The following is a 13,216-nucleotide window of genomic DNA, read 5'->3' as shown; positions in this document are numbered from 1 at the left end:
GGAACCTCAAGACTAGAGGCTTAATGTGGCCCTCCAGGCCTCTCTATTTGGCCCTCAGAACTCTCCTCAGGCCACACCATGCTTCCCAGGTCCTTACTGGTCCTAAACTTCATCTTTTCCCAGTGCTTTTGCATGGCTGGAATATGTGCTTGAACTGTGATAATACTACTTGCTTGCCTAGATAAAGGTTAGAGATGGGGGTGGAAATGTTTGGTTTTTTGTATTGTTGGAATGTAGCCTACTGTACAAAAGAAAGAATCGCATCCCTTGCTTCACCCACTTTTTGCCTCAGACCCTGTCCACTTTTGTCTCTAGCCCCACCCACCCACTGGCATGTGGCCCCCAGAACATTGTCCTCTAGGGAATGTGGCCTTCAAGCTGAAAAGGGTTTCCCACTCCTACCTTAAAGTAACAAATGAGAAAGCTTGCATTGTAGCTTCTATGAATGGAGGGAAAGTTGCCACTTTTGTTGGGATTAAAACATCCCACAGGCCCATAAGAAAGGAGTAAGTTTGTGAAGTGGGAAGCCCAGAGACAAAATGGTTAAGTTGAGTAAGGATTGACTGAAAAACTGGTACCCAAGGGAAGGGTATGTAAAGCAGAAAGCAGCTTGAGGAAATGAGAAAAGACCAAGAACATAGGCAAGAAGAGACTAGGGGGTATCTGGTGGCGCACTTTCACATACTGATTTGAATAAGCTACCCCAGTGGTTCCCAACCTGGGGGCCGGGACCCCCAGGGGGGCCGCAAAGTAATCCAGAGGGGGCCGTGAACAGTAAAGAAATGAATTATTTATTAATTTTTTAAAAAAGTCTTCACTCCTTCTACACTGTCTGCTTTCCACTGCCGCTGCAGATGACACCTCCCCCTTGCTGCAAACGAGAGGGGAGGCCTTTTGCTGAAGCACCAGAGCATCTTTCAGGCGCACTAAAGGCAGGCATCTGACTATAAAATACATGGCAGATGCCAAAGGAGGCTGAGGGTGGAGCTACCAGGAAGAAGAGGGGATTACTATCACTGATTCCTGTCTCCTTGCACTGCCGCTACTGGCAACGCCCTTACTTAGAATGAGAGGAGAGGGCTTTTTGTGAAGCAAAAAGAAGCAAGCCTGCAAAGAAAGGCTGCTTTCCCCCTTCCTTCCTGGCAGCCAGCCTGCCTCCCTGGGGGGAGGGGGTCACAAAAAAATTCTAGCTTATAAAGGGGGTCCCATGCTCATAAAGGTTGGGAACCACTGAGCTAGCCAGTTCTTTGGATGGTTCAAAGGCTGGTTCAAAGGCCTATTGTCACATTTATTTTTGGATTGTGAATATTATGGCATGAGTGTTCAGATACCTCAAAAAAGTGCATTATAATTACCGGCCGATTGGCCCTTCATGTGTGCTGCATGCCTATGCAGAGAACACAATATTGTGGACTAATCTAGTACATTCAGATGTGATGTTGAATGTGCCTTTGCATTTGTTATGCAGATTTTTTTAAAAAAAAATGTAAATATCAACTGGAAAAGGTGGGGGGTGATAATGATCAAGATAGCAGCAGATGTTGTGGGGGAATTTAAACCTTTCCTCTTCTAAAGTGCTGAGGAAAATCATATTTGCTTTTTTGGGGGGTGGATTCCCCATTGGCAACAAATTATAGCACCAAAGTATGCAAAATTGATGTCTTTGTATGTGATGGCACGCTCTCATAACTGGTTTATAATAAACATATTTTGAGCCTGAATTATGCAGCCTTGAGGCAGAACAATTCAACTTAAGTACATCCTTTTAAAAAAGAACAAAACCAACCATTACTTTTACACTAACATGACAGGATTATACCTTTATTCGTTTTGGTCACTTAATAAAATTGAATGGTTTAGTCTTTTTTATTATAAATTAACTCTTGGCGTTTAAAGTCAATTTCCTTATAGAGACATTTACTGATCTATGGGGCACATCCCAAATTACCTTGGCATGCAGTACTAGCAATTTGCTGTTGGTCTCTTCAGCCACCCCACACCCCCAAAATAATATATGTTTTGTGGCTTTGAACTTCCACTTTTATTTATTTATACATTTATATCTTGTCTTATGCAATTTGCTGAAGCAGCTCATAGTCCAAACATAAAACATCAATAAAATCACAGTAAAAAACAAGGAATAAAAATTACAATGACACTTACAACAGCCATAAAATAGCAATTTAAAACAGCAGAAGCCCAACACAGTACAATAAAAAATGCTTTGTTAGAGCAATCGTCTTACTTCCCTCCACCTGAAAAACAGGCAAGGAGTCACAAATACATCAGCTGGGTGCCAGTTCTAAAGCCTTGGAGCAATATAATAGAGGATCCTGCTGTTGCCCCTCAAATTTGACAATACATAGGAAATCTGTGATTGGCTTTCCTAATATTTTCATTTTTACCTAAAAGCATCCACAGGGGAATCCAAATTTGATGACAGTAAGCGGTAGCGCAGGGAGAAAGGGAATGTAAACCTTTCCCAGAGACCATTTTTCCTATTTAAATTGCCCCATTGAAGTTTATGTTTTCTATTGCAGGTCTGACAGCAGCTTCAGATTGGATGGCCGAAAGTATGTGGGGGAACAATTCCCTCCCTCCCCCACTGTTCTCATAAAATTTGGAGTCCCCTGTGGATGTTCTTAGGTATAAAATAAAGTGTCAGGAGATCCAACAGAGGATTTCCTTCATCTTGTCTGGTGTGTCTTATATAGGTTGCTCTGGGAGTCTGTTCTGCTGAAGAGGGTTAAAGTGTTTTAAGCACACAAAAAGCCTTTCCCTTAAGTTTTTAAGAATGAGATAATTCGTATGGAGATTAATGGTTCCTCAGGGCTGTACAACACTTGCACACTTGAGAATGGGGCTGTCTTTACCTGCAGCTTCCAGACTGCCTTCAATGCAGAATGTGCCTGTCAGTTTGATGAATGGGACAGCCTGATGGGACCGTATGTCACTAGTCCTGAAAGTGTTGCAGTGGCTGCCAGTGAGTTACTGGGCCCAATTCAAAGTACTAGCCTACAAAGTCCTAAACAGCTTGGAATCCAAGTATCCAAAAGAGTGCCTTCCTCAATATCAAGCATCCCTGGATCTACAATCAGCAGGGGAGGTCTTGTTGGTGGTACCTCCACCAGACACTGCCTGGTTGGTGCTGTCCCATAACAGGGCCTTCTCATAACAGTTCCCTGTTTATGGAATGCTTTCCCTAGTGAAGTGCAGCTGTTACCTTCATTGATAATATTCAGGAGGAATATTAGCTGTGAGGACATGTGGCTGTGTTTGTTTGTTTTTAGAGTTTTTAGTCTTTTCAATTTTTAAAAAAAATGTTTTGCTGTTTTGTTGTTTACTGCTCTGGGAGGAAGGGTATAGCCTTGCGGTTTAAGAACATACCTATAGCCCACAGATATTTCTATCAAACTTTAAAAAGCAGGGAAATTGGGCAGCTATAGTGAATGCACCAGGGGAGCAGGAGACCTGACCTCCTCTCTGAGATATTGTACTACCTACAAATTGGTCAAAATGCAAACACAATTTGGGTTGGTCTTTCACAGTCCAATCCATTTGCTGTGTATAGCTTGGAAGAATTTGGTGTATAATTCAGAATACCCCTCTACTGTCAGCCCAGAAAATTGGGGTCTTGACTGACAAACTTCTCAGTTACTTGGAACAAGTGCAAATGAAGAAATTTGTCTAATCATCCTTCATCTCCAAAGCTGAGTTTTTAATTCATAAGACTATAAAGCAGTCTTCCATGGGCTGCTGTAAGGTAAAAAGACATGATGGTACAATGAGCAAAGAAACCAGAATAGTGATTAACTTAACAGTTAAGGAGCACTGCTGTGGTATTAGGTGCCCAGTATGTAAGAAAATATGTAACGGAAAACTATATTAACAATAGAATTCTATTATAATAATATAATTTGCATAAATGATCAAGGAATAATGTAGGCTACAGACAAGGGGAAAATCCCTAGGTAAACAGGATCTCTTTCTTTATTTGTTTTCCTTCCATGATTATTACATAAATCAGGGGTAGCCAATATGGGTGACCTTCAGAAGTTGTTGGACCTCAGCTCCCAATAGCCTCAACTCCGCATGCCAGTCAGGTGTGATGGGAGTTGTAATCCAACAGCATTGTATCCTCTAATGTAAATAATACCACTTTCAGTATCTTATAGTAGGCAGTTATAGCTAGTTCATTATTCATAGAAAAGCCACACAAGCGCTTCAGGCAATGAGCTAAATTGTTTCGGATTCTCTGTCCATACAAATAATGTTAGGTTGTGTAACATATAACTGGGTCTAATCTCAGGTTTGGGGTTCACATGAAAACTTTTAATGGGACCCTTTGAGCAGATATGATCCAAGTTTTCAGGAGGAAATCCATGATCAGCATCCTGGAGTCATATCAGTCCCTGCTTACTGATTCATCCCAGGAAGTTACATAAAAAGAAAATGAATTGTTGTATAACTTTTCAATTTGGGATTACTTCAAAAAGTAAATAATATGAACCCAAAAATGATCAGATCAAGCTCTAAACTGGACATATATATATAACCCAGGATTAATAATGTTCACATCCCTGACTGTAAACACGTTGAGGCCATTGATCCAAGTGGGCAAAGAATTGAAACCTCATGTTTAGCATTCTTAAAATTCTGGTTATTATAATTGAGTAAAAGGGACATGTTTGCACCCTTCTCCTTAACACTTGTTAATACAGTATCAGGTACAAATAAGTTTTCTAATACTTCCCCCCATGACCATGCGTTGCAGTCTAGACATTTTGCAGCTGAATGAATGTTCATGTGTTGTAAACATGACACTAACCCAATATTAGGTAGTTGAAATTTAGACGTATTATTGAACACTACTCAGATTATAAATTGTTTATAATCTTTTTTGCCTTTTTTCCAACTTTGCATATAATTAATTAAGTTTGGTCTTCTTGCCTCTACTAGGATTGCTTTGCTTGCGATTTTTCCCAAGCCTGCATAATTTACATCTGGGGTTATGAAGTCAGTCCTAGATGGCCTCGCAGATACGACGTTCAGAACAATTACGACAGATCTTCTATACATGGGTTCTAACGATATCCAGTACGAAGATTTTAAAAGCGATATGGCCTCCAAGTTAGGATACTACCCACAGAAATTTCCTCTGTCTTCTTTCCGAGGTGATTTCCGACCAAAAATGACTGCAGGAGAAGATGCCATCCTGGGTGGGCATCCACAGGACCAGATCAATCTTACAGATTTTTACAACAAGACTTTGTCTACCTTCAAGGATAATGAGGAGAATATACAGTGTGGGGATAACTTCATGGATATGGAGTGCTTTATGATTCTGAACCCTAGTCAGCAGCTGGCCATTGCAGTACTGTCCCTTACCCTCGGCACCTTCACTGTTCTGGAAAACCTTCTAGTCTTGATTGTGATCCTGCAGTCCCGAAGCCTTCGCTGCAGGCCTTCCTACCATTTCATCAGCAGCCTGGCAGTAGCTGATCTCCTGGGCAGTGTCATCTTTGTCTACAGTTTTGTTGACTTCCATGTTTTTCATCGGAAAGACAGTCCTAACGTGTTTCTGTTCAAATTGGGTGGAGTTACAGCCTCATTCACTGCCTCGGTGGGCAGCCTTTTCCTCACTGCAATAGACAGGTACATATCTATACACAGGCCCTTATCTTACAAAAGGATTGTTACCAGATCAAAGGCTGTTGTAGCATTCTGTGTGATGTGGACCATAGCTATCATAATAGCTGTCCTCCCTCTGCTCGGTTGGAACTGCAAAAAACTCAATTCTGTTTGTTCAGATATATTTCCTCTAATAGATGAGAACTATCTGTTGTTCTGGATTGGGGTCACCAGTGTACTCTTGCTTTTTATTGTGTATGCCTATATGTACATACTCTGGAAGGCTCATAGTCATGCTGTTAGAATGCTCCAGCGTGGTACTCAAAAGAGCATAATAATTCATACTTCAGCAGATGGTCAAGTGCATCAAATTACTAGGCCTGAACAAACACGTATGGACATCAGGTTAGCCAAAACCTTAGTCCTCATTCTTGTGGTTTTGATCATTTGCTGGGGCCCTCTACTTGCAATTATGGTCTATGATGTCTTTGGGAAGATGAACAAGCTCGTCAAGACTATCTTTGCCTTCTGCAGCATGCTGTGTCTGCTAAATTCCACAGTGAATCCCATTATCTATGCTCTCAGGAGCAAGGACCTGAGACATGCTTTCAGGAGCATGTTTCCACCTTGTGAAGGGACTGCACAACCTCTTGATAACAGCTTGGAGTCTGACTGCCAGCACAGACATGCTAACAATCCAGGTAATGTTCACAAGGCCGCTGAAAGATGTATTAAAAACACAGTTAAGATTGCCAAAGTGACCATGTCTGTCTCCTCAGACACAACTGCAGAGGCATTGTAAAACAAACACCTCTCGACATCACAAGAGAACAAAGTAAGAGAAAGCAAGAGAAATTCATGACTTGTTTCCTCAAATGTACCATCTTTAAGTTTATCATTTTTTAAGTGACTGTTTTTATGAGTCTTGAGCAGTAGCCCCCTCTTCCAAGTTCTACTAATAACTCAACCTATGTTTTTAAAAACAGGTTTTCCATTGGCAAAATGCTAATTGAGTAATAATGGCTATTATCATATACAAAAACATCACATTAATGAGAAAAATCTACACGCTTTAAGAAGCTTATTGAAAATTGAGACATGCACAACAACTTAATTAAATCAAAAATAAAATTTGTAATCATAGTTTTCTTTCTGGTGTGAAATATGTTGTCTGTAAGTAGGTTTCATTCCCCACCCAAAAAGCGGCAGTACTGGATTGTAGAAATTTTGTACCATGTCTTGTGAGACGTATGATGTTTTACTGTATGTTACTGATATTTGTCTAACCAAAGTGATTCGGTAGACTTGTGTGGATGTAATGTAAAGTATGTGATGATGTAACACCTTTCCCCACCATGAAAAGATATTTTGAAAATTTTACATTCATAGTGTTTTTAGTGAATTTAAAAGGAAAGGCTTTGTATTTCTTCTGCTCACATTTGAAATCCCTATTAAGTTAAAAACTTGTGTAAATATGGAAATAACAGCAACAAAGGAACATTCTTTGTAAAAGAAAAAATACACTGGTTCAGACTGAAAAAGAAGTGTGTTTTTTCAAAAGGCCATCTTTTTGTCTTATAGACTGATGGCTTTTTGTTGGAAATTGTTTTAATACCAACATGACCCAAAAGAAAGGTATCAGTCAGTGGCGTCTTTGACAGGTAATTGTTGTGGGGCTTTTTGGTCTGTTGCTAGCATTGGATGTCCGAAGACAATATGTGTCCAGTTCAGTGTACAAAGTTATCACTGTGACGTATACTTGAATTGTGTTGCATTCCTATGTCCCAGGTTTAAATAGATTTCAAACCTGAAATGCCAAACATCAGTCTTCGGTAGCAAGAGGATAAAGTATAAGTATTAGACTTTTTAAGAATAGATGTGTGTGTGTGTGTGTGTATAAAATGAAATAACTATGTATTAGTGTGTATTATGTACGTATTCTATATAAATGTGGGTTACATTAATATTGCTAAGATAAGAAATTGTGACCAAATGTTTTCTTGGTATTTCTTACTGCATTCTTTGCACATGAATTCTGTTTCTAAAAGTGAGTTCTTCCAACCAATCAGTAATGAAAATAGAGCTTGTACGATTCTGAGCACACTTGTAAATCCATACTGAAAACAACCCAGCCTGATAACTAAAGAGAAAGAATATTTTAGCATTAGCAGCTGACAGCCTGGTTAAGAAGTTAAAAGTGCTATAGCACTTAAAGACTGTCTGGCTTGATGCGTATTTAGTCACAATAATGACAAGAAATATTTGAATAATACTAGTGTTGTTATGAACGAATATAGGAAACTTAAAACAGGTATCCACAAGTGTCAGAATCAAGCCACCAATGCAGCAAAATTGAGAAGCGGATTGGATGCTCCAAATCTGCATGATTTTTGCCAGAATTAAGAACGCAGGAGACAAAAATTGAAATGTCAACTGTGTAAAAAGTGTTTAAGTTATAAATCTATTTTATAGTAAGGCAGTTGGCCTCCCATTGCTAAAAGTGGGTTACCCTGATCCAGCAAATGTGATTTACGCACACAAGCAGATTTCTATATTAAGATCCATCATCTTGATCAGATCCTGCACATGTATAAAAGGTGCTGTTTGGGAAGTTTTTCTTTTTAGGTCCCTGCATCTTGCACCCCAGATTATGTGTAGGGTTCCTGTTGTGGGCTGGAACTTGGAACCTGTGTTCCAAGCACCACATGTATAGCATTGTGCAGCAGAGAACTGAATCTAGGGCTGGAACACATCTGTGTGGGCAGGTAAAATGCAGATCCTCAGATAAAGCAGCACCCACATATGCACATGAGGAGCTGAGAGGTTAGTCAACAATAGATATATGGATACTGAAACCATTAAAACCTGGGAACACATAAATTAACTTCATTTCACTTTCTAGTAGAAAGAAACTAAAGCTATAAATAGAATGCACCCTGCTAAGAACTAAAGTTCCTGAGTAGATGTATGAGTTAGGAAGCTGACTAGGGCAATCTTGTGCATTTAGAATCCATGAGGCAAGTCTATGAGGCTGAAGAGAGGGAAGACAGCCCTGTGGCCCACTCTGTTCCTCTTCAGGGTTGTGAGCTGAGAAAAGTTTGTTACCAGTTCTGATTGGGGAAAAAATTATCTCCAGTCCTCTTCCTTTGCTCCACATCTGAAGTTTAATTAGAATATGTTTGGGAGGATAGTCTATGGGAAAATATGCATGTATTAGACATAGGATTTCTATGTAAGATAAGGAAGGAGATGCAAGAACAAATGTCATGAGCAGCTAGCAGTGGAAGCAAGAAAATGCTCTTCACTCACAGCTTGGGAGTGCTTACTAACATCGCATAGTAGGGAATTCCTGGCCTGTCTTAGCTCAATGATCCTGGGGAGCCTCAATCTATGAAGGAGAAGAAAGCACAGGGCAATAGACAAGGTAGACACTACTTTTATGGCATATGAGCGGGGGGGGGTATGTCATGTTTTCAGTTCTCTTGACTAAAGGGATTCCAGCAAAGTAGAGGGATGTCACTCCTGGGTAAAGTGGTGTTTTATCTCTGCTCACTAGTTCTTTGCCAGGAGTAAAAGCTTCATAAAAGTTAACACTAGAAATTGCTCTACCACCTCCATGCAGAGCAGGAGTGCAGAACCTTTTTCAGCCCAAGGGCCACAGTCATTTCTAGGAAACCTTCTAGGGGCCACATGCCAGTAGTGGGCAGAACCAGAAGCAAATGTGAGCAGAGCAATAAACATGAATTTTACCTTCATACAGTAGGCTAATTTCTACACACATTCAACATACCTCTCTCTATCCAGGGAAGCAAGAAGCATTCGCGGAGTTCAAGGACACTTTCCAGCCAGACAAAAACACTCGAGGGTGCGAAGCAGAGCTGGTGAGAGGATGTGGCTCAGGAGGGGGTGTGGTCTGCGAAGAGTCCCAAGGGCCAGATAGAGGGGTCTGTAGAGTTGCATTTGGCCCCCAGGCCTGAGATTCACCATCACTGATACAGACTAATTAAATGTGTGCTGAGTGTAAGTAAACTGAGAAGATTAAAATTTATATCTAGTGTGTACCAGTGTAACTGAATATAGAACAATACAAGGCAGTGGAGGTTTCAACATGTTGATTATTTCAGCATCACAATTTGGCTAGACACCTAAAGAATGAGACCATTCCATCCAGATGAGTAGCTTGCTGAAGACAACAGGCACGTTGCTGGAAATGCAAGGTACTAAAAAAACCCCAAACTATTTGTAAATATGTCAAAATACTGTACAAAACATTGGACTGGGTGTAAAACAACTTTTTTATTGCTTAATTCTGAGGGGTGTAGCTTGGTAATTGAAAGGGGCTGGATTATTTCTGGTTTGGTTCAGTACATGCATGACACTCCAGCAGAAGAGGGATTCTGTCAAGAGGGTAGCTGCGCATTTGTTACCTATTTGATTTACAGAGTTGCCTCTCCAGTGAAGAAAATTAGCAAGTTCTTGCAGACAAGCTTCCTCCATATGTGTATTCAAACTTCCCACACACACACTTGAAATAGCATGCTTGATCAGGGTTGCAACCTTCAGTAGCAGTGGAAAACTTTTATTGTCCTCCAGTTAGAAAAAAAGAGAGAATTCTGGTTATTAGTTAGCTATCTCCAGCAGATGTTCACTAAATATTCTGGACTCACTCCAGTCCACCATGGGTGCATCCCATGATCAAAGGTATCCCTGTAGGGCTTAACAGCCTTAATCCCCCCCCAAGTGCATATATACAAGCACTCTATGTTCTAGGCTTTTCCACGCTATGCTACCTGTGCTACTTTCCCTATCTAGCACTCATCTGTCTGATGAAGGAATGTAAATCTTCCACAATAGTCTAGCACACTCAATTCCTTATGTATGCACGCTGAAGAAAGACAAAAAGTCTGTTATGCCCTATAGGAATTCCTCTGCATGCAGTTGCTGTGACCCCAGTGGCCTGTAGTTTAAAAATATGTTCTTCCTTTAACACTAAGTTCTCATCATTCTGAAACAGTTTTGGTTAAGAGCAGTTTTTGAAACTGTATTCTTGTGGTTTTAATGCATACCGTATGGGTTTCTGTTTATGTACAAGATCTTAACTTCTATGTAATTAAAAAAAAACAATGGGACAATGGGGCTGTCTTGGCACTAAACATGGTGCTTACTGATATAATAAGAAACAACGTTCTGTGAAATATTTTAATGTATTCATCAATATATTTCATTTACATATGTGAGTTTATTCTAACACCATTTTTCAACTGAGGGGGCTATGAAGTCTCTGCGACAGGAATGCAAAATACAGCTGCTCTACACAGATTAGCTGCACTTAAGGCATGTTTCAGAACAGTTGCTCTAAAGACAGTGAAACTGCTTAGAGAAGGCATGTTCATTCAGCCAAGGGAGGGAGAAGCTCCACTCTCATCTCTTCCAGTGCGTGCCAGAAAGTGTAACTAGCTAAATACCATCCCTCATAACCACTGCACATTCTTAATTATATTCTAAGGATTAGAAGTATACATAGACATTTCCACTGTCATTTCTGGGGACTGGTGGGGCACATTTTATTTATTATTATTTAAAGTGTTCTTAAAACAAAAGGTTCAAGATCACTGTTATCTGAGGCCTTTAAGTCATGCCATGTCTCATATGTATAGTGCATCTGTTTCTGGGCTGAGGACAAAATTAAGTATCACCAGATGAACTGTCTGCCCCATAACAGAGCTCCGTGTATGCTCCAGCATATACACAGCACTCCTATGCAAACAATTTCAATTCCAGTATGGAATGCTGCTCTACATGCATACCTCCAGGTTTATGTACTGAAGTAATCATGTTCATAAAAAGTCATTGCGGGGGAGGGGTGTTTTTCCTAATTACCCTTAGGAAGATGTAATACTTGTGAGCACAGAGGTTTTATTTCACAATGGCTATTAGCTATTGATGCCTAAATTCAGCAACAATCAGTGAGGTGGGGCAGTAAGTGGGTGCCACCACTGGATGAAAACCAGGAGGGAAGGGAGCCCCATGCCTTTAGCAGCAGGTGCCTGGTGGAGGCAGAGGGCAACTCATGGAACCCTACACACTGCATGGTTAGTAGTGCCCAGTAAATGCCAGGGATGTCATTGAGCCTGTGGTATGGTAGCTACCCCTTCCCTCAGCTACCTTCAACTGATACCCAAAGGGATGCCCCCTCCCCTCCTGGTCACTGATTGCTTACTGCACACTTCACCATACACCATGGCCTATATCAAGGGCAGGGAACCTGTGGCCCTCTAACTCCAGCTCTCGTCAGCACTAGCCAGCATGGCTAATGGCCAGTGATACTAGGAGCATCATAGGTTCCCCACCCTGGCCTAAATGGATTACCCATTTTTAGAGGCCGTGTATCTCGACGAATTGGTGCTGGGGACAAGCAACAGGATGACCGTCATCTTTATGCCCTGCTTGTGATGTTTCAGAGCCGTGGTTCCCAAACCTTTTTTTCGCATGGGCCACTTGAAAATTGCTGATAGGCTTGGTGGACCACTTAACGATTTTTCTGTCTGTTGTAGCAATTATAATGTGCTGTGCTAGATGGAGTATGATTTTAAATTGTATTTTTCTTACTTTTATTTCTTATATTGTATTTGTAGTATTATACTTTGCATTCCATAGAATTCAAATTGTAATACAATAAAATACAGTGTAAGAAATAAAGGAAACAATAAAAATACAATTAAAAATAAATATGAATATTTAATGTGGACATGCTGCAGACCACCTGGATGAAGCTTATGGACCACAGTTTGGGAACCGCTAGAACAGAGGCATCTAGTTGGTCACTTGCTGGAGACAGAACACTAGACTAGATGGGCATTAATCTGAGCCACTAAAGCAATGATCATTTTCTTACATAGCATGGACAAGTGATTTTCTTCACTGCGGAAGGTTTGCTAAGACAAGAACCCTTCCTTTAGATCAGGAATAAAACAGTGGCCCTCCAGATGTTGAACTCAATCAGCCTCAGCCAGCATGACCAATGGCCAAGGATAATGGGAGCTGTGGTACAGCAGCATCTGAAGAGCCACAGGTTCCCCAGTCCTGCTTTAGATAATGCCATTTTCAGCTGTTCGTGTTCCCTTGGGAATAGCCTAGCATCTTATCCACACTGTTTCAATAGGCACCCACTCTCATAAAATGTAGCTCTGTGGTTTAACAGTTCTGTGTATTTATTAACTTTAAATGTGTATATCTGTACCAGAGACCATTTGTATTATGTGCACACTAGATTCTCAACAGTCTTGATGTATATTTGTATATTACCTCCTCGATGCTGTGCAATCACCATGGATTTCTTTTTCTTGCACTGATTAAATTGCCTCTTGTATGATAAATAAATCCTTTCCTGTGGCGATATAGGGTTGAATGTATGTAAATAACATTAAAAAATTAAAATGTCAGCTATAGAAGCAGGGGCGTGAAAACAAAAGTCTGTAATTGTAGAATAGAACAGTGAAGTTGCTGTGACATCTTAAAATGTTCAAGGCATGCAGTGTCAGAGAAAGGAAAGTCTTTCCTTGTGATAATATGAAATTGCAAAATT

At 40.5% G+C, this 13,216-nt stretch overlaps 1 protein-coding gene across 2 annotated transcripts in view; it reads left to right on the top strand.

Moving 5' to 3' along the window:
- The window catches only part of CNR1 (cannabinoid receptor 1), a 44,280-nt gene extending 32,085 nt beyond the window's left edge, over positions 1 to 12,195 (top strand). The window contains exons 1-2 of one of the 2 annotated variants that reach the window (XM_061623299.1): positions 2,568 to 2,646; positions 4,960 to 12,195. In XM_061623299.1, coding sequence (XP_061479283.1) covers positions 5,012 to 6,433 — 1,422 coding nt within the window. In that variant the 5' untranslated portion in view covers positions 2,568 to 2,646; positions 4,960 to 5,011 and the 3' untranslated portion in view covers positions 6,434 to 12,195. Of the gene's footprint in view, positions 1 to 2,567; positions 2,647 to 4,959 lie in introns of those variants that run through there. The other variant, XM_061623296.1, reaches the window with a different exon arrangement.
- The last annotated feature ends 1,021 nt before the right edge of the window (positions 12,196 to 13,216 follow it).

This window comes from Rhineura floridana, chromosome 4, assembly GCF_030035675.1.
Source record: "Rhineura floridana isolate rRhiFlo1 chromosome 4, rRhiFlo1.hap2, whole genome shotgun sequence".
Lineage (NCBI taxonomy): Eukaryota > Metazoa > Chordata > Lepidosauria > Squamata > Rhineuridae > Rhineura > Rhineura floridana.
Note: the sequence above shows the minus strand (reverse complement) of the source record. Positions and strands in the feature narration are given on the sequence as shown.